The 22,521-nt window shown below is 41.1% G+C and overlaps 1 protein-coding gene across 3 annotated transcripts in view; it reads left to right on the top strand.

The window, feature by feature from the left end:
• The window catches only part of SEPTIN11 (septin 11), a 125,418-nt gene that overhangs the window by 39,667 nt on the left and 63,230 nt on the right, over positions 1-22,521 (top strand). For all 3 annotated transcript variants that reach the window (XM_023553338.2, XM_023553339.2, XM_010594121.3), the window contains exon 2: positions 21,913-22,027. In XM_023553338.2, the coding sequence (XP_023409106.1) occupies positions 21,913-22,027 (115 nt within the window). The remainder of the gene's footprint in view (positions 1-21,912; positions 22,028-22,521) is intronic.

The raw sequence follows: 22,521 nt of genomic DNA, 5'->3' as shown, positions 1-22,521 counted from the left end.
CACCCAGGAATTCCTTGTGAATAATAGAATTCCATAATTTAAGAACTAGAGATTGTTTATGTACGCTTCTTCAACAGCGCACCCCCACTACGCACACCTCTGTTTTACAGATGGTGAAAGCAAAACCCAGAGAAGTGGTGGTTCATGTCAATTAAAGCAGACGCAGGCTGGAATAGGACTGGAAGCTATGAAATGTAATGGTTAAAATACTCTTCAGACAGCGATTGGGCTGGACAGTGGGATGGAGAGGGATGCTGGCGAGGAGTGAGCTTCTTGAATCAGGAGGACACGTGAGACTATGTTGGCATCTCCTGTCTGGAGGGGAGTTGAGAGGGTGGAGGGGATTAGAAGCCGGAAGAACGGACACGAAAAGAGAGAGTGGGCTGTCTCATTAGGGGGAGAGCAATTGGGAGTATGTAGCAAGGTGTTTATAAGTTTTTGTGTGAGAGACTGACTTGATTTGTAAACTTTCACTTAAAACACAGTAAAAAAATTTTTTAAAATGTAGTGGTTAAAATAGCTTCGTATATATGTGTGTTTATTTAAAGCAGGTAAGTCTGACCACACAATATAATATGGAGTGAAGTGGAGAGAGAAGAATATAGTATTCTAAAGAAAGCATATTAGGAGGGAGAGAAATTTAGACCAGAAGAGAAGACTCAGAGGAAGCGATCACCAGTTTTTATTGGAGAAGGAAAAGGTATTAAATGATGTGTAGCTTTAGACTGATTAAAGCTTGATTTTAGGATACTTTGTCATTTCCTGCATTTACAGAAATATTATTGCCTAAATAGACGACAGCTGAATATGGTTTCCATGGACCTGACTTGTAATTTTCTCATGGATTGTTAGGAAATCACCAAAACAGGTATTTTGTGTTGATGCCCCAGTGGTTGGTGGTTTGAACATTTGTTCCAAATTTCAAACTACAGAAAAAAAAGTGCATGCAAAGGAATGTGAGTGCAATTAAAACGCCTTCAGAGATGGGAGTCTAGGTAAATATTAGTTTTATTAAGTGAAACAACATAAGTGAAATTGCCAGCTGATTCCTAGCTCAGGGTAAGTTCTAGAAACATGAATGTTATTTTCTCTGAGGGTAAAAACATTACTAGTTTTAAGAGATTTATTTTTTAATATAAGCTCAGAAGTGGGTAATGGTGTTCCATCAGTAAACCAATCGGTATTTATTTTCTCCTTAGTCATCTTAAACACCTTGAGTCATGAGCGTTTTTAGCCTTTTCCTCTAGACATCAGGAGGAAATGAATCTGGAAATGCTCTCTCATCCCAAAAGGTGCATCTTTTTTTTAAAGATAATTCAGTTGATAGAATGGCTTGCTAGTTCCTTGAACATAGTAGGTGGGGATACAGAAAGTATTTCTTGTTCTCCAGTCCTTAATACTGAAAGTTATTTTGGGAGTACAACCATATGCATGTCTGCTTCTTAGTGATCTGTGAGAGGCTGAGGAGGAAGTTACAGGAATGTCTGATGTGTTAGCCATGTGGTTTTTATCAGTGAGGATTGCTAACTGCATCCTGTCTGTGTATCTCTGATGCATTTTCATTGCCTCTTCTGTATAAACGTTTGGTTGATTTTTCTCTGCACTGGTTTTTATAGCTTTGCTAGAGGAAGGTAAGGAAGGAGGCTTGATAATCCTGCTCTCTAGATGAGTGAGAGAGAGTAAGAGAGATTGCTGTAGGCTGCTCAACTTTAATGCATGATCTTTAAGTTAGACTTTTCCTTTTATGTGAGAAATATAAGAAATCCATGCCAGCAGTTTGTACTGGAAGTTCATCTCTTCTCAGATTCATTTTCTTCTTGCTTCTTCCTGTCCCCACTCCTCTTAACTTCCAATTTACTTTCTTTATATGTGTGCCATGATGAGGCTTATTGTTGGGTGCTGGTGAGTTCATTCTGACTCTTAGCAACCCCCTCTGACAGAGCAGAACTGCCTCATAGGGTTTTCTAGGCTGTGATCTCTGTGGAATCGCATCGCCAGGTCTTTCTGCCACAGAACTGCTGGATGAGTTTGAACTGCCAGCCTTTTGCTTAGCTATTGAGTGCTTAAGTGTTGCACAACCAGAGCTCCTTATGATAGGGCTGTTCTGTTGTTGGGTGCTGTTGAGTTGGTTCTGCCTCATGGTGACCTCATGTGACAAAGTAGAACTGCCCCATAGGGTTTTCTTGGCTGTAATCTTTATGGAGGAGCCCTGGTGGCATAGTGGTTAAGAGCTTGGCTGCTAACCAAAAGATCAGCAGTTCAAATCCACCAGTTGCTCCTTGGAAACCCTGTGGGGCAGTTCTACTCTGTCCTATAGGGCCACTATAAGTCAGAATCTACATGATAGCAATGGGTTTGGTTTTGGTTTTTTAATGTTTATGAAAGTAGATTGCCATGTCTTTGTCCCAGAGAACCACTGGGTAGGTCCAAACCGCAAACCTTTTGGTTAGCAGCCAAATGCTTAACCATTATGCCAGCAGGGCTCCTTATGATAGGGCTACCTCTCCTATTATATCTGACCTTGGAAGATGGTGACTTCTGTAGTGACATGCACTTGTGTGGGGCTCTGTCCCTTGATGGCTAACACATATGTCACTCTGATTTATAAAAGATTGACCCAAAGTAGCTTTTCTAGTCTCCCAGGCTTACAGATGTGTAGTGGCAAGGGCCCTGGAGGCAGCCTACCTGGCTTTGTGATCCTGGCCCCACCACTTGCCCACTGCATGACTCTGAGCAACTTAGTCTCTTTTAGCTTTGATTTCGTCCTCTGTACAATGAGGATAATAAATAGTACGTACCTTAGAGCATGATTGTGAGAGATAAATGAGATCCATATAAAGTACCAAGGATGATGCCTTGCATATATACAGTAAGAGCTTTATAACAATTAACTTTAGAGACATTGGTTGTTCGGTGGTAGAATTCCCGCCTTCCATGTGGGAGACCTGCGTTGGAGTCTGGGCCAGTGCACCTCATGCATATTGCTATGATGTTGAACAGGTTTCAGCGGAGCTTCCAGACTAAGATGAGGAGGAAAGGCCTGTGATCTCCTTCTGAAAATCAGCCGGTAAAAACCCTATGAATCACAGTGTTCCATTCTGCAGCCGATTGTGGAGATGGTGCAGGACTGGGCAGTGTTTTGTTCAGTTGAGTAGGGAGCTGACTTGACAGCAACTAACAGCAACAACAAATATTAACTTTTTATCAGAATATTTCCTAAAAGCAAGCTCCCCTATAATGTTTGACTTCTAACTATGGTGTCTCCCCCTCCCCAACAGCTGGTTGTCCCTTGGTGTTGAGAAGGAACCATCCTGAAGCAAGTGGCTAGAATATTAATTTTTCATTTTTTAAGGACCCTCTCAAACCTCACCTCCTTCCTCAAACACACCCTGGGCGTTCCAGCCCATAATGAATTCTCCTGCCTGTGAACGTGCTTGCATTGTGCTGCTCAGTGGCAGCTTTTAGTTGAGGAAGGCAGGTCACAGATTGTTAACTTAAACATTCAGCCCCTAGCTACATGTGACACTGTGCTAGGTAAAGTTCAAAGTGAGATGGGTAAGCAGGTCCTGTCCTCAAGAAACTTACGTTCTTCTGGGGGCCTGAATGTGACAAGTGGTCCAAGTATGGTAGAGGTTTGGAAAATAGCAAAAAAGAAAAAAGAAAAAAAAACCCAAACCAGTTGCCTTTGAGTTGTTTCTGACTCATGGCAACCCCATGTACTACAGAGTAGAACTGCACCCCATAGAGTTTTCGAGGCTGTGACCTTTTGGAAACAGACCACCAGGCCTTTTTTTTGAGGTGCCTTTGGGTGGATTCGAACTGCCATCCTTTCAGTTAGTAATAGAGCATTTAACTATTTGCACCACCAGACATTCCAAAATAGAGAGCACTGGTATCTAATTTAAGGAACTAGGGAAGGCTTAATGAAGAAGAGGGCATTTTGCCTGAAATTTTAAGGTTGAGTGGGATTTGGCAGGTAGAATTGAGAGTAGAGGCTTTCTCATTACAGGGGTGGGTGTGCTTTGAAGAATCAGTTGTCCAGTTTAAGGCTTGGGTGGTGATAGAAAGAGTATGGACTTGGAATCTGGCAAAACTGGTTTGAATGCTAGCTTTGCCATTTAATTAAGCTTTGGTTTCCTCATCTGTAAAATGTGGCTAGTAATATCTACTTCACAGGGTTGTTATTTGCAGTTGAGTCAGTTCTGACTCATGGCAACCCCATGTGTGCAGAGTAGAACTGCTCCATAGGGTTTTCAAGGTTGTGACATTTCAGAAGCCAATCTCCAGGCCTTTCCTTCACGGTGCCTCTGGTAAGTTTGAACATCCAACGTTTGGGCTACTAATTGTATGCTTAAGCGTTTCCGTCACCCAGCCACCCACTTCACAGGCTTATGAGGATTAAATGGGAAGATTTTATAAAGGGCCAGGTACGGTGCTTGGCACAAAAGTGCCCAGTAAATTATTATTGTTTTGTGATGGTTGTGGTGGAAGGAAGAAAGCATTGACACACTTAAAGGGTAGACCAAGGTCTAAGCATAGTGGCTGTCTTAGTCATCTAGCGCTGCTATAACAGAAATACCTCAAGTGTTTCTTTAACAAACAGAAATTTATTCTCTCACAGTCTAGTAAGCCAGAAGTCTAAATTCAAGGTGTCAGCTCCAGGGGAAGGGTTTCTCTGTCAGCTCTGGAAGAACGTCCTTGTCATCAATCTTCCACTGGACTAGGACCTTCTCCCCTTAGGGAACTCTGGGTCCAAATGATGTGCTCTGCTCCCAGCACTGCCTTCTTGGTGGCATGAGGTCCCCATGTCTCTCTGCTCGCTTCTCTCTTTTATATCTCAAGAGAGATTGGCTTAGGACACTGTCTAATTTTATAGCTCTCATCAATAAAACTGCCGCTAATCCATCTTATTAACATCGTAGTGATAGGGTTTACAACACATAGGAAAATCTTATCAAATGACAAAATTTTAGACAATCACACAATACTGGGAATCATGACCTAATCAAGTTGATACTTACTTTGGGGGGACACAGTTCAGTCTATGACAGTGGGTTTGGAAAATCTTGTTCATTTCTGTTAAATAGAATTCAGTATTGTGGTCTTTGCATATATATTCAGTAATTGCTTTTTGGTTGATTAATCAAGGGAAAATTACCAATAACAGTTGCCATCAAGTTGACTCTGACTCATGGTGACCCCATGTTTGTCAGAGCAGAACTGTGCTCCGTAGGGTTTTTAATGGCTGGTTTTTCAGTAGTAGATCACCAGGCCTTTCATTCAGGGTGCCTCTGGGTGAATCCAACTCTCCAACCTTTTGGTTAGCAGCCAAGTGATTAACCATTTGCATCACCCAGGGACTCCTAAGGCAAAATTAGACCTCTTCTTTAAGTTTCCTGGGTAAAAAAATGTTATAGAGTCTGTTTCCTCTTTTCCTTGCCTTAGTTAACGTACTTTAACCTTCATTATACAAGCAGTCTAGGCAAAGCTGAACTGATACTTTTAAAAGATGCCAGTCTCAGAATGTGAGGTGGAATATGAGGCACATTTACTATTATATGCACTCCATCTGCTTTACTCCCTCCCCATAGGGACTGAAGCCTCACTAGTTTCTTTGCTTGTTCAAGTATATCTGGTTTTACAGTCATCATTTCCTGTATGTTTGTACATGTGAGCAGCCAGATAACTTGTGGCTGTCACACTGTCCTCTGCATTATTAATATTTGGGTTGAAGAGTGGGTAGAAGGTTGGACTGAAAAGGAATCCTGGAGGATAACTGCCAATTTCCTTACATTGGTGGTTGCCCCTATGACATTGCTCTAACCCCATTCCTAGTAATAACCAGCCTAGTGTGTCTACATGGTGCAATTGTGGCAAAATGGGTTTAACTCTGTAGCCATGATTTACAGGAGTTTATATGGTCTTACCCTCTCTGTGGAGGGATCTGAGGCTTGGAATTTTCTCAAATCCAAATGGCCAAAGTAGCTCTTCTTGTTTTTGCCAGTATAATTATCACTTATTTTCTCTTGCCCGCCTTTCATTTTTACCATGTGAACAATAATTATTCAAATGAACTTTTAGGCTTTGGAAGAGTTTAATGGAAGCTACTTGTATCAGTGCTTATTGCTTGCTAATTCTGGTCTTGCTTTCACCCTTGGTCTCATTTAACTTTCTTAGTTCCTCCTTCCTACAGAATGTATGAATTACAGAAAGCATCTCCCACCAAGCTATAATCTTTCAAGTTTTGATTTCAGTTTAATGTTTCCCTGTAATCATGCTATCAAAGACTGTCAGAAACACGTTCCCATTCTCATGCCCCATAGCTCTGACTCTGGGAGTAGTGAGGTGGAACCAGAGCTCATCTACTGAGAAGTCTGGGCTCCTGACCCAGCCCCTTTGGGTTGTGTGGTAACAACATGTGTGAAAATGCAAACTCTGCTATTGCACATATTTTATCATCGATTTTTGAGAGCTGATGGGATTTTATAAGAGGCTGTTGTATGGAGCTTTCCTGTGTTCTATGTGGGCCCTCCTTGATTATTTAGACATGTCAGCGTGGTAATAATGATAATGAAAATGTGTCTTTAAGAGACATTTTTAGCAGACAGTGGAGGGGGTGGAGGGTACTATGGGAACATTCTTTTGTGCCGGCAGCTTGTGAAAAGAAGGTTTGTTTTGCATTAGATGATAGAGTCAAGAAAGGCAGCCATCTAAAATCATCCATCAACAGAAAAATTTGAGGGAAGAGGAAAATTGTAATATAGCCTCTTGGGTCTGCTTTCCTAAGTGCACCGATATGTCTGAGAAAACCTCTAAGCCAACATTCTTGTACAGCAAGATGGATGCTTCTATGGCACGTAGTTAGCCTTCTGTAAGGCAAAAAGTTGTCTGTTTTGCTAGTGGGAGGAGTCATTTTTTTAAGAGGTTAATTGGTTCTGTTTTTCCGAGAAGAACAGAGTAAAGAAGAAAGAAGAAAGCTCTAGCTTAATTAGAATGGCAGAAATTGCAGCCATAACTAATGGAGTCAATCTATTAAGTTATCTGCAAGATATGCTTTTTTTTTTTTGAATGCTCTGAAGGAAGTTTGCATCAAATAGCTTACCATTTGGATGGTTGCCCGGGCTAGTAATCTGGGTTGAAATCTTGGCTAGAAGGCAATTCTATACTCAAGATCCCTTGGTCTGCTGGTCTGGTGGGAAGATATGTTCACAAGTGCACAGAAAATCCTTTTAAGATGTGGCTGCTAAGTGAATGTTCTTAGACCTCTCCCTTACTCAACCTTGAACACCCAGGGTCAGATCCTGGGCATGGAAGTGTTAAATTATATATTGCTTATACTGGAGGTGGGAAAGCCAGTGCCTTTATAATGCTTCATTTTAAGGAATGTTTACAGTAAACAAATTTGAACCACTTTTAAAGCCTTAAAAATCCTCTACTCTTAATTATTCTTCAGTTTTTCCAGTTCACTGATTTCCATACCCTTTGGGCCTCTTTCTTTTTCTGCTGTCTCCTTGACAGATCATACTTCTTTTGCTTCTCCCATCTCTGTTTCTTCTTTGCAACTATCCAAATCTTATTTTACCTTATCATGACCTAGATCAGACTGACCTCCACTAAGGAGGCTGTACTTTTTTGCTCTGGTCCATATTAATCTCCATTGTCTAACCTCTGATTAGCCTTTGTATTATATCTCATCATCAAACATTGGGCAATCATTTTCTGTTTCATTAGAATGACTTATCTCCCTGATAAGACTTAAGTTCCTTAAGAAGCTTTGGCAGTTTCTAGAATTCTTGTTACATAGTTGTTGTGTGCCATTGAGTCCATTCCTACTCAAAGTGACCCTACAGGACAGAGTGGAACTGCCCCACAGGGTTTCCTAAGCTGTAATCTATGGGAGCAGATTGCCAGGTGTTTTCTCCTGCTGGGAGCGGCTGCTGGGTTTGAACCGCCAACCTTTGGGTTAGCAACCGAGCACTTAACCATTGTGCACCAGGGCTCCTTTGTTACACAGTAAAATGTGTTGCCGTCGAGTCGATCCTCACTCCCTGGTATATACACAGTGTATGATCCCCAGGACTTGTGAATATGATAGTTATTGCCATGATTAAACCCCACCAAAATACCCATTGCTATCAAGTCAATTCCAACTTATAGCAACCCTATAGGACAGAGTAGGAAACCTTGGTGGCGTAGTAGTTAAGAGTTTGGCTGCTAACCAAAAGGTCGGCCATTCGAATCTACCAGGTGCTCCTTGGAAACCCTACGGGGCAATTCTACTCTGTCCTGTAGGGTTGCTATGAGTTGGAACCTATTTGATGGCAATGGGTTTGGTTTATAGGACAGAGTAGAACCGTCCATAGAGTTTCCAAGAAGCAGCTGGTGGATTTAAACTGCTGACCTTTTGGTTAGCAGCTGAGCTCTTAACAACTACACCACCAGAGCTCCATTCCCACGGTTAGATTATGTTCTATGGCACAGTTAACTTTAAGAAAGGGAGATCATCCTGGTAGAACCTGACCTAATCAAGTGGTCCCTAAAAAGGAACTGGACTCTTCCTGAAAAGTGAGAGGAATTTGACATGAGGGAGGTACTCTGTTGCTGGCTTTGAAGATGCGTGTGGCCCTGTGACTAGATGAGCTGAGAGCAGCCTCTAACTGACCACCAGCAAGGAGAGGAGGACCTCAGTCTGACCATCTGACAACTGCAAGAAACTGAATTCTGCCAACTACCTGGATGTGTTTGGAAGCGGGTTTTATTCCCTGGAGCCTTCAGATGAGAACTCAGCCTGGCCAGCACCTTAGTTTCAGCCTTCTGACACCCTGAGCAGAGAATCTGGCCACATTATGCTTAGGCTTCTGACCTACAGAATTGAGAGCTAATAAATAAGTGGGCATTGCTTTAAGCCATTATGTTTGTGATAATTTGTTATGTGGCCACAGGAAGCTAACGCGTACCCCAACTTACCGTAAGCATCCTGATAGTCTCCAGGGCTGAGATTCAGATACGGTGGAAATCTCAGGGAGATTTGAAAATTTGGGCCAGGACTGTTAGTAATATTTGCAGAGCGATGTCTGTTAATTTCTATATTTATTTTCTAAGAGCGTATTTATCACGGCTTTGATCATTTTTATGACGGTTCCTCAATTTTCAAGTGCTTGAAATGTGTTGTTGCACTCAGAGATGTTCTAGGTCAGCTGAGGAACTTGGGTATGCCTTGGGAGGGGAGAGCAGCCAGGCTGGGACTGAGAAGACATCCTGGTGGTTTCTTTTTATGACTTCCTTAGAGCTGGTTTGGATTTGTCTTTTTTTTTTTTTTTTGATTTCTCAGAGACTACCACTGCATGGTCATTACCATAACTGGAAATCCCTTGCCTTTTCAGAAAGAGACAGAAACAAATGGTGTCTTTCAAAAGGAAGTGGCTAATTTACATCCGGTGATAGAACTGGTGGCATAGGGAAGGAAGTGTCCCATCCATATTTCATTACTTGCTGATTAATGCATTTACTAGATACACGTATATGAACTGTGCCACAGTATTTCTCAAATAGGAAGCACTGAGGAATTGATGTGCGAATATGAGGACTAGAACCCTACATAAAAAAGTTGAAGGGAAAAAAAAAAAAACTTCCAACTGATTTGAGCCTCTTAATTCTCTTTGACCTCCTAGTCATTCCTATTTTGAAAAAGCTTGTCTGAAAGATATGCCACACGTTCAAGGCAGGGCCCCGAGTCCATTCCAACTCATGGCAACCCTATGTGTGTAGAACTCCACAGGGTTTTCTTGGCTGTAATCTTTACAGAAGGAGATCTCCAGGCCTTTCTTATGTGGTGCTGTTGGGTGGGTTCAGATTGCCAACCTTTAGGTTAGTAGCCAAGTGCAAACCGTTTGCATCACCCAGGGACCTTAGAGGCAGGGTGGAAGGGACAAAAATGACCCAAATGAGCAACTGTGAGACAATTGGGTGGCTTTCTCCTTTGCGAGAGAGATGATATGTTTTATGTGAAATCAGGATATTTGGAATCCCACTGGAAAGCCAGAGGGGTTTGAAATGATTAGCAACACCTCCCCCCACCCCATATTTTTCTCATTAGCCTTCCTAGGTGGCTTGCAGTGTGAAGGGCTTCTCATCACCTCTGTGACGTGGAGTGGTACGAGAGGACAGCTGGATCATCTGTTTCTGATCAGACCGTGCCGTCATAAATACTTCTTGCCTATTTGTCACATTGCTTACCTCCCACCCCCGTTTTCCTCTGAGTACTGCAAAATTTGTGTGCGTCGCTGGAATGCACATGTGGGCCTTGTCATTCCCAAACATTTGACTTTCTGCTAATCAGCAGTTTGTGGCATGAGGTTGTTATAGGCATTAGTCACTTTGACTCAAATAGAAAACTCTGGTCTTTGGAAACTTAAGAACATGTCTTTTTTGTTAATTCTTGGCATCTTAGATTGAATCTCTCAGAGTTTACACTGACCTTCAGAAAAACATTCTGTCTGTGAGGAAAAGTATTGCCACTTTTTATAGTTTTTGGATTGTCACACTTGTTTTTGTTTTGTTTTTTGCTTTTCTGAAAGTTGGCTTTACTAAGTTTGTAATGCAACAGCTGGTGCTTTCTTCACCTCAGGTATCTATTTTTGGATACTGCTTTTAAATAGTGTTTTTCCTGATTTTTATACAAGGAATCTAATTTCTGATGTGACAAGGTTGAGACCCCAGTCATAGATAAACCGACCAGATCTGAGGCCTGTTAATAAGTGTGGGCAGTTATTGTTTTACCTGAAGGTAGGTTTTAGAGAGGACAGAAAGGACTAGGAGGCAGGAGTGGAAAACTAGAACCCGCACCACTGTATTTTCAGGGGTTTTGTATCATGCTTCATTCAGCAGCCAATGTGAATTCTTATCTGTGAAGAGGGTCCAAGTGTAATGGAGAGATGGGTGGACCAGGCATCAAAACTTCTGGTTCTCGGTGTGTTTCTGTCTATTTCTACCTGGACCTGTGCATAGGGAAAACCAATCACTTGGACACTATGTTGTTCTTAGCTGCGGTCGAGTCAGGTCTGACTCACGGTGACCCCGCATACAACAGAGTGACGTTACCTTGACCCGTGACATCCTCATGATTGCTGACATGCTTGAGTCCATTGTTGCCTTCCAGCCTAGGAGGCTCATCTTCCAGCACTATTTTGGACAACATTCTGTTGTGATCCACAGTGTCTTCATTGGCTAATATTTGGAAGTAGATCACCAGGCCTTTCTTCCTAGTGTGTCTTAGTCTGGGAGCACTGCTGAAACCTGCCTACCGTGGGTGACCTTGCTGGTACTTGAAATACCAGTGGCATGGCTTCCAGCATCATAGTAACACACAAGCCATCACAGTATGACAAACTATATACTATTATACCTGCTTCCTTACCTGAAAATAAGGAGGTTGGAGAATATGACTTCTGTGAAGTACCAAACTGGATACACATTTTGGCGAAGTCCAATGGGGGTATTGTTAGAAAAAGAGTACCAAAGGATCCAAGTCATGAATATCAAGGCTCAAAAATAGAAATCAGCTGGTAGACTGGCTACCATTATGCCAGCGAAGAAGGCTGGGTGGGAAAAGTTCAGCCAAAAAGGTATGGTGGGCACTCAACAAATGTTTGAGTTATTACATCTGGGTGCAGAGGAGAAAAGCTAACCTGGTAGTGTTGGCTTCAAGAAGACTTCACTGTCCAAATTAGAGTGTGAAGAAGTCGGGGGAAGATATAGAATGATTGAACAGCGGACTTTTTCTTCTGCAAGCAAGTGTAGATTTCATCAGGGTTAGCGATGTGTAGTTGAGCACTATGGCTGCTAACCAAAAGGTCGGTGGTTTGAATCCACCAGCCGCTCCTAGGAAATGCTATGGGTCAATTCTGCTCTGTTCGCTAGGGTTGCTATGAGTCAGAATCAACTTGACAGCAATATGCTAACAGATATTATTCTAGGGCCTCTCTGACGCCTTGAAGTAGATGCTGTTGCCATTTGGCATAAAAAAATGAGAGGAAGTACAGATTTGAATTGAGAGTGGGGAATGGAGGATAAGTTCTGTTTTGGAGATGTTGGCTTAAAGGTGCCTGGGCCATGGATGTACAGGTGGAGAGCATAAGATAGGCCTGGGCTGTGGGTGATGACTAGGAGTTATTATCCTATTGTTGGGCAAGGATGAGCTCTTCCAAGACAGGTGTGTAAAATGAGCTGAAGATGGAGAATTACGTGATGGATTCTTGCAACAGCCTTGTGAGGTAGTTTATTTTAAAGCTGAGAAAACCGAGATTGAGAAGTTAAATGACTTACCCCAGGTCACAGAGCTAAGCAACGGCAGTGTTTATACTTGTCCTCAAGTTCTAACTTCACCTGCTGAGCTCCTTCCACTGTACCAACCTATCCTTCTGCTCAGTCTAATCACTTTGGATGTTACTTAGTTCTGCAATTAAAAAGATAACCACTCATATATTTTATCCCATCACCTATATAGTAACTGTAATAAAAATTGCAGGCTTACCTCCTTGCAAAAGAGGCTTTTCACCCCTGTAATACTGAATTATTATTACTAACTTTCTCTGTTTTTAAAAACCTTTTGTTTATTTTCTACTATAAAAGTACAAGGTTTTTTTTTTTTGGTAATAATTCAAATGTTACAGCTTAAATAATTAAAAGTAATCCTACCACTTCCCAAAGAAAACTCCTACAGTGTTATTTTTGCAAAATTTATTCCTCTGCTGGGAATCTTTTGGAAAAAGCTACTTAAAGATAGCACTTGGAATTGGGGCAATTACTCAGTGTCAATCAAGTGTTTTTTGTTGATTTGGTAGTGTTTTCCAAGGTAGCCCTGGTGGTGCAGTAGTTAAGCACTCTGCTGCTAACCAAAAGATCAGCGGTTCAAACCGACTAGCCACGCTACAGGAGAAAGATGTAGCAGTCTGATTCCATAGACTTACAACCTTGAAGCCCTGTGGAGTGGCTCTACTCTGTCCTATAGGGTTACTATAAGTTGGAATTGATTTGACGGCAATGGGTTTGGTTTTTTGGTTTTCCCTCGGCTTGGCGGGGAGAGCTGATCTAGCTTTGAGATTTAGGCCCTGGCCCTTGGATGCCCCTTCTTCCTTTTCAATCACAGCTTCCAGCTAGGCTGCGCTCAGGTTCTTCCTTTCTCATCATATAGTTTTCCTCCTGACTGTTCCCCTCCTTGCTTTGGCTCTGTCCATTCCGCTGCTTGTGTGAGACACATCCTTGGGGGTTTTCTTGGCTCTGACCTTGGGATTTCGAGTAGCAAATGTTGTCCAAGTCATCCTTCAAAAATGTGATCCTTGTTGATAATGAGATGCTTCAGACATTTTATATTATGAAAATTACCCTAGAAATGCCTCTCCTTGAAAAACATCCTGATGCAGGCTTCATAGTTGTGGTTGGGGTTGATACTTTGCATTCCAGTGTTTTCCCTTTTGCATGGGAACAAAGGATGTTTCCTGTCTTCCCACCAAGCTTCCTTGAACCAATTCAACAGTCTCTAGAATGTAATGGTTAAGCATGTGTGTGTGTGTGTGTGTGTGTGTATATATATATATATATATATTCAAAACTGATTTGTCAGGGCACTTGGCTAAAACTTACTTCTCAGACATTTGTGAGGCCAGAATTTTTTCAGATACTGGGAAGCAGTCAAGGATTTCATGTGAGAAATAGCAAGTTCTTTTTTTTTTTTGAATCTCTCCTTGACTTGGTGGCATCTGCACTATGGAAACAGGACTTGAAAAAAGCCATTACCTAAGATGAGGGAGGGATGTATGCCCCTTCTGTTTTCCAAGTGGCTGCCTTCTTTATGGGGCAAAGACAGAGAGCAAAGGGATTATTCCATGCACTTCCCCTTTGCCCCATCTCAGCTCCATTTAAAATGGGACATCCAAGAAGACTTGAGTCTTCATCATTTCTACCTCCTTCCGTCAGGCAGTGCTGCTCAGAAAGACTCCTTGTTTTCATCTGAATACATAAAACCTGCGCGTCAGCTCTTCATAGGAGTTATCTACTAGGTTAATGCACAACAGTATGTGTCTTTACGTACTACAGGCTTCCCTGAAAGAATGAGTAATCACATTAGTTATAAGGTTGCATGGCTTCCGGTACTTTGGATAGCTTATGATTACACATTTGAGACTGATTAACATCTATGTGTACCACTAGACTAGAAGCTCTGTGAATTAGGGATGCTTTGTTTTCTCACATCCTGTCCTTAGCATTCGGCATAGTGACTGGCACACATTGGTACTCAATAAATATTTGTTGAATGAATGAATGCATGATAAACATTTACTTTTCTTCTTGAAGACAGGTGACTAACTTATGCAGAGGACTTACAGTCATCCCTCTGTATCCAGGAGTTCTGCATCTCTGGAGCTGATTGAAAATATTTGAGAAACAAATGTTCTGTTGTTGCTGTCGTGTACTATGTAGTTAGGCCTGTGATGGTTGCGTCTGTACTGAACACATACAGGCTTTTTCCGTCATTATTGCCTAAACAATACGATATAACAACTATTGACATAGCATGTGCATTGTATTAGGTATTATAAGTAACTAGAGATGATTTGAAGTACACAGGAGGATGCACGTAGGTTATATGCAAATACTGTGCCATTTTATATAAGGAACTTGAACGTCCTCGGATTTTGGTATCCTTGGGGGTCCTGAAATCAATCCCTTTTGGATACCGAGGGATGACTGTATTTCCTAGGTTTTGCTTTGGGGTTATAATACCTCCTTTTCAAAAATCTCGTGGAACATTGCAGATATAGCAGAAGAAATTTCTTTCCTTCTTTCTTTAACCAAGGCATTTGTAGAGGTGGGCATGTAACTTTTTTTTTTTTAAAGCTAAGTCATACTTTATCATTATCATAATTAAAAATGAAAATTTCAGGTGGAAAACACAGAAGGTATGCATTACAGATTTTCACTGGGTTGGAGTTTTCGAGGGTGACTGGTGGAAACTTCTTTCATGTGTGTTTTAAAAGTTTAGCCAATTTAGATCTGGTAAGAGAAAATATACTACCAGGAAAGTTTTACCCTGTGTTGACTTTCCTCAAGCAACGGACAGAATTGGATTTATGCCTCTCTGATTTCCAGATTCAAGAAACCTTGGAATTAGCATTAAAACCAGAGACTTTACTTAGAGGTTGTTTGGTTAAATCTCTTCATTTTACAGATGAAGAAACGTAAGCCCAAGGATTAAGTGGCTTAGATCAATATAATTTATTATCCATACACCGAAGCCTTTGAGAATAATGGAATCACCATTTCCTACAAGTAGAAATCTCCAGCTCTCTAAAAAAGAATGCATAGAAGTAGTTATCTCTTAAATTAAAAAATAATTCAAATTTTAAAGGGGGAATTATTCTAAACTTAAACTGTAATATCTGTTTGCAAAAATGAAAATTAAGTTCTACTTGTTTTCAAATCAAAACACTTATCACCTTGGTAGCATGCTCTCTTGCTTTCCGCCTGCTGATAAGGATCAGAGGCCATAGGCTGCCTCAAACCACATCTGCTGAGGGACTTCGGTTTTAAAAGAAAAGAAGAGAGATACGGCTTCACTTTGAGTATGGTGAATAGAATCCATTTAGGAACATTCAGTTTATTAATTTCAGAGACTCTGGGCTGGATTAAAATAAAACAATTTAATTTAATTTGAAATTAAAAACAACGATGAAAATGAGGAATCCAGAATGTTTTCCAGCCATGCAGGATGTTGATGCTGTTGGCCTCGCTTATTCCTGTAACCTGTTGCCGTCAAGTTGATTCCAACTCATAGCGACCCTATAGGACGCTATGGAACTGCCCCATAGGGTTTTCAAGGAGCACCTGGTGAATTCGAACTGCTGACCTTTTGGTTAGCCGCCATAGCTCTTAACCACTACACCACCAGTGTTTCCATTCCTGTAAATAGTAATGTGATTCTGTGGCTTTTCCCCCAGCTTCGTAAATTTAGGGTGGAGTTTCTTCTTGTTAGACTCCTCATTCACCCTTCCCCTTTTTTCTTTTTTCTTCCCTTAGTGATTACTTTCCTGGATCCTAAATCCAAGGGCTTTGCTGAACAGCAGCTCCTCCTAGAACCATAAAATTAGAAGCATAGCAGCGATAAAAGTAGCTTCTAATTCATTTCAAATTTAAAAAGTTTGTCTCTGCCTACCTAATTTAGGGAAGGGAAACCAGCATTTATTGAGGACCTATTAAATGTTGTTGTTATTGTTAGGTGCCCTCAAGTTGATTTTTGATTCCATGTGAAAGAGTAGAGCTGCCCTGTAGGGTTTCCTAGGCTCTAGTCTTTATAGGAGTGGATCACCAGGTCTTTCTCCCACAGAGCTGCTGGGTGGGTTCAGACCACCAACCTTTTGGTTAATAGCCAAGCACTTAGCTCTTCTGCCACCAGGGCTCCTTTTTTAAGTGCAGGGTACTGTCATGTACGTCATTTCTGTATCTCCTCCCAACAGCACTGCAAAGTACCTCATTTTTACTGATGGAGGAAAAGAGACTAAAAAGTAGGAGGCAAAGTTGGGGTTCATACCCAGCTATCTCTGAGTCCAAGGCTTTTGTTTTACTGCCTTGCTTCTGGTGAAGCAAAATTTGAAATTGTGGAGCATAAGTTACTCTGCATATTTTAAAGCAGCACTCAGAATGTAGGTGTTGGCACACATGCTTATGTAATTTGTTTTATAATTATCTCAATAATGAAGTCTGCTGGACATCTGAAAGACTTGTTGATTTTTAACTTCAGAGTATGCAGTCATAACCAAGTGACCTTTGGGCATAGGTAGCATTTATCTAGAAGACTTTCTCAAGCCAAACTTCTCTTTGTTTTGTTTTTCCTGAAAGATTTGGAGAGCTCTATCTAGCCTGTCCTAAAAGATGTCTCCTGAATGTCCTTGGCCTAAAAGATGTCTCCTGAATGTCCTCTTCGCTCTAGTAACCAAAAGCCATTTCTGCCATCTAAAACTTCCCATCGTTAATGCCATGGCATCTGTCACTTTTATCCTTAGTAGTATTGCACTGATATAGGGCCTGTCTCTACTTATATACTGTAAGCTTCTTAAGGGCGGGAATTGTGTTCAGCTATGATATTTTTACATTTAACAAAAAAATATTGTATCCACATGATAGAGATGTTTTAAAGAGAGAAAGGTGAGGCAATAAAATTATTAAAGACTGGTTATTTTATTTTATATCATGTGTTTAGTTATAACGTATTTCAAGATGGAATGGGCTGTAGAAATTGTCTAAGTACAGACCTTACTAAATAGATTAGCAAACTGAGGACTAAATCAATTAAGGTCTTAATAGTTACTTACTTAGTAGCTCCATGTTGGCACTTTTGTTTCAAAAATGGTCAAAACTCAGCCTTATATTATGAGCTTCATGTGCTGTAGCTTGCAAAAAGTCCATGCCTGGCCTTGGTGTTGCCAAGACCAGTGAAAATATACTTGAAGCTATTTTGCCAATTCTAATCCTCAGTTTCCAGCTCTCTGATTGTCAAAGAATTATGGTTTTAGAGAATTTTTTTTCTTTCTATTTTAACATATTGGATTTTTTTTTCCCTTTAAGTAGACTTTAATTTTTAGAGCCATTTTAGGCTTACGGAACAATTGAGCAGAAAGTACAGAGAGTTCCCATATACCTCCTTTCCCTCTGCCCACAGTTTCCCTTATTATTAACATGTTGCATTGGTATTGTACATTTGTTACCATTGATGAGCCAGTATTGATAGATTGTTATTAATTGAAGTCCATAGTTTACATCTTTATGTTGGACAGTCTTAGGGGTTTTGACAAACGCATATGTGTCCATCATTACAGTTTCATACAGTATAGTTTCATTGCACTAAAAATGCCTTGTGCTCCACCTGTTCATCCCTTCTTCCCCTCCCCAAACCTCCAGCAACCAGTGAGCTTTTCACCACCTCTGTAGTTTTGCCAAGAAGCCCTGGTGCACAGTGGTTAACCACTTAGCTGCTAACTGAAAGGTTTAACACTTCGAACTCATCAGCTGCTGTGTGGGAGAAAAGACCTAGCAACCTACAACCGTGAAGATTACAGCCTAGGAAACCCTATGAGGCAGTTCTACTTTGTTCTATCACCATGAGTAGGAATTGACTCAATGGCATACAACAGCAAAACTCTGTGTTTCCATTTTCTCATGTGTAAACTGAGGTTGGTAATAATAGTAACTACCTCATAGAAATGTTAACAGAAATACCTTAGTTCATTTGTGTTTAGGGCTTTTCTGGAAGATTGGAAATGGTAAATAAATGTTAGGTGTTTCGATGATGATCATGGAATACCGAATAGCTTGAGCCATCTTTATCCAATCAGTATTTTTCTTATATTGGTATGGGAAATGTTTATTGAAATTCCTCCCTGAGACATCATAATGAAGACCATGGTGGAGGTAAAATCTGAGTGAGATCTGGAAGGCTTGGCTGTGTAAACATTAGATGTAAGGCCCTTCTTAGAGGAAATAGTGTGAATGAACCATGTGGTGGGGGTGGAGAGGTGGGGCTTAGATTTGTCCCAGGAACATTAAATAATTCAGCTTAACTGCAGGTAAGGCACTCCATGGGGATTCACGGTAGATTCAGTGGGAATGAAGATTTGGGTTCAGCCCATGGAGGGCCTGAGATGCCAGGCCAAGACGTTTGGATTGAGGGCCTCTGAGCATTGAGAATCCTTTGGCTGCAAGGTAGAGAGAAAGGATTAGAGAGGAGTGGGACCAAGGCAGGGAGACCAGTTGGGAGGCTGTTGAATTAGTAGGAATGGCAAGGAAGAGGATGTAGCATTTGTAAGATTTAGGCATTGATGGGAGAAGGGTGGCCCCTAGCATAATTAAGTGCCCTTAACAGAAATTTTAAGCAGTGGGTGGTTTTTTTTTAACAGAAATAGGGAACTCCAGAGAAGGAGTGGGTTTGGGATAGAGGGATATGATTTCAGCTTTGTGTACATGAGTTTGAGGTATAGACAGGACAACCCAAGACAGCTTGCCCATGTGATAGAAATTTAGAGCTGGAACACAAGTGGAAACCCTGGTGGCATAGTGGTTAAGTACTGTGGCTGCAAACCAAGAGGTCAAAAGTTCAGATCTGCCAGGCACTCCTTGGAAACCCTATGGGGCAGTTCTCCTGTGTCCTGTAGGGTCGCTATGAGTTGGAATAGACTCGATGGCAGTGGGGTTTTTTTTTTGGTCGGGGGGAACCCAAGCAGAACAGTTGAGGCTTGAAGATAAAATTCAGAGAGTCATTTCCGGATACGTGATAGTGTTAATGACATAGGAATATAGTTCATTCCTTGAGATTGGGCCTATAGACTTAAAAAAAAGCCTAGATTTCTTGAATAGTGATGACGAAGACAAGATGCAATATACATGTACAATAGAATGCTGGAGTGCAGGATTTCAATTCAGCTGCTCTGTGTGAGTCACCAAGTTAGTTGCTCAGAGCTGCTGTTTGCATTTACTACAGTTCGTTTTCAAAGTCTGTTCATGATCCAAAGAGAGAGCTTCCTGTTTCCTTCTTCCCTGTCACATATGATAGGCAATGACTCTCAGGATGCCCTTTACACGGGTTAGAGAATTACACTTAAAAAAAAAAAAAAAGCATTATAAAATTTACATGTTTTATATCACAAAGTTAGAAGATAAAGACTCCAAAGGCATAACTGTAAATTTCAAAAATTTCAAGACCAAATTCTTTATAACCCTTCATTTTGTATGTGGTTTTCAATGGGTATAAAAATACTCAGTGGGTGTGTGGGTGGTTTCTCGTGTTTTGGAAATGGTGAGAATATGAGATGCTGAGCACTGGGTTCTGGGATGAGAGCTATAATTACTAACTCTGATTCTTCCCAGGATTGGCTCATGGGAGGATATCTGGTATCTAAAAACCTAACAATCCAGAATCTAGGGCAATAAACCACTCTTGCCTCTCCCCTGGAAATGAAAAGAAGCCTTATGGCAGGAAGGGGAGGAACTGTGGGATGACAGTTCTTCCTTGCCTCATCTCTTTTCACTCGGTTCACTGACCATTCCAGTCAGTGATACATCAGAAGTAGAGGCAGGTGTGATGGTTTCTCCTTGCTTGATACACAACAGCCACCATGCAGCTCTGATGGAAAGAGTTCTAAATATAGCCCAGGACTCATTTCAAATCCTCCTCCCCCAAGTCCTGGAGGATGTGGTGAACACCCTAAAAATACCTGCTGTCTGAATCTTTGAGGTATCTGAAGAGGAAGGGGTAGGCACTAGCATTGAGGCCCTAAGAAATGGAGGCTGGTTGGGAGGCTTGGTCAGCTACCAGAATTGTGTCCACTGAAACCTGCTCTGGAAGCCATTTAGTGAACTGTCTACCTTGCCATCCAGCTTAAGGATAAGTGCTTACTTTGAAGGCTCATATTCACTGTTGGCAGATTTCAAGGAAACTATTCATAGACGAGGCATCTGTTCTCTACCCCATTGACCCGAAACCTGCAGCAGCCACAGTGGTGTTCAACAGTGTGGTGGTTTTTAGTCTTATTTCACAGAATCAGAATTTTAGAGCTGGCAAGGAATTACGTTGTTCATAAAACATTCCATTGAATTCACTACATTTATGGAGTCACATTTGTCTGCAGATAGAGTGATCACAGAGATTTGGAAATGGGGGTCTCAATCCTTGACTACTAAAAAAATCATAACATTGATTAAGTGATCCTATGCAAAGATTTTTCTTTTTTTTAAAAAAGAAATTTTGCAGCTCATTTTGTCACCCAAACTGAGTATTATGAATATGAAGTTCATTGGCAATATAAGCAGAACACCAGGAACCTTGACTTCTAGAAGGCTTTCAATATCTAGTTTCTCCAAATGCAAATTATACCATAGTATTGTAAGCTGAAGGATCATAGTTGACCTGGGACTGAAAGCTTCATAGATTATCACCAACACCCATGGGATGCATTCAGCGTTGAGAAGGCATTTAGCACCAGCTTATAAAAAAAAATATATAGAATGGCATAAATCACCTGACTCTTTTAATGTATGATAGCTACCTTACTCCAGTCTCCATCAGTAAACTCTGAGAAGGCCCAGACAATTCAGAAACTGTGCTAGGAGCTGTGTAGAGGGGAGCCTGTATAGCTAATGGAAGAGACGGGACCAATGCTTATGCTGAGTAGTTTTAAACTTGTTTCGTTATGGTAATGACAGCATTTCCATAATTGTAATAAGTATATGTCCTTTACTGTGATCTTCTCAAAGCTTCTTTATGTATCTGGAAGAGTACAATTATTTATTTATTTTTTAGTATGTGTTGAAAGTTTTGCTTAAGCGATTGAAGCTATCAGAATGGGTGGTTTTTCATGTCAATTAAGTGCCCCATCTCTGTGCATCTCTCTGTGTGTAGCAACTTCCAAACCGGTAAACTGAACCAGTTGCCATTGAGTCCTTTCCGACTCATAGCGACCGTATAGGACAGAGTAGAATTGTCCCACAGGGTTTTCAAGGAGCGGCTGTTGCATTTAAGCTGCCGACCTTTTGGTTAGCTGCCAAGCTCTTAACCACTGTGCCACCAGGGTTCCAAGCCACTTCAGGAAGCTAAAATTTCCCTGAAGCATTACACTTGTAACCAGGAATGAGTTACCCTGGGATATAGTCTGTTTTGGGAAACTGTGATTTTGTGAAAGAGCATGGCTTTGGAGCTGTTGGTGCCTTCTGTAGGGTGTAGAACTCAAGGAGGGTGTGGGTGCAGAGGGAATCTCTTTTTTTCCATGGATGAAAAAAGGAGAGGAAGGGAGAAGGTAATGTCTATAATATGTGGTACCTACATGGCATAATTCCTGGATTCTCAAATATTCCCCTCTGAAATTCCAGAATGAAGAGCTTCGAAACTTGTCCCTTTCTGGCCATGTTGGATTTGACAGCCTCCCTGACCAGCTGGTCAACAAATCTACTTCTCAAGGATTCTGTTTCAACATCCTGTGTGTTGGTAAGTGATCCATCACCTGCTGCTGAGCAAGGAGGCCGGCCTGGTGATTGTCAGAGGGGCATGTTTCAGGAAAATAATGGGAATGATGGTTTTACTCTCTTTTTTCCCATCAGTAATTTTTTTTTTTAAAGCAGGGCAACAATCCCTGAATCCCTGTGTTACATATGTTACAGTTAGAAAGATAGTTAAAAAAAAAAAAAAGCATTAAGCTTTATGGTATTGCTCAAATTATTATTTTAATTCTTGTTACGTACTCCAGCAGCTGGTCAATTTAATATCGTTATTAAAACACTTTTTTTTTTTTGTAGGCGTTGGAGGGGGGAAGAAATCTCCTTGGCCTAGCTGAATGATAGGAAGTTGAAAAAAGGGACTGAGAGGTACATAGTGAGATAGTTCAAGAAGTGAATAGAGAATTTGCTTCTAGGGTTTCTGACTGTAGTACAGTAATATTTTTAAAGATATGCCAGCTAAAGTAAATAAAATCCAGAACTACT

This window comes from Loxodonta africana, chromosome 5 (assembly GCF_030014295.1).
Source record: "Loxodonta africana isolate mLoxAfr1 chromosome 5, mLoxAfr1.hap2, whole genome shotgun sequence".
Lineage (NCBI taxonomy): Eukaryota > Metazoa > Chordata > Mammalia > Proboscidea > Elephantidae > Loxodonta > Loxodonta africana.
The sequence above is the reverse complement of the archived record's forward strand: the minus strand, read 5'-3'. Positions and strand labels throughout refer to the sequence as shown.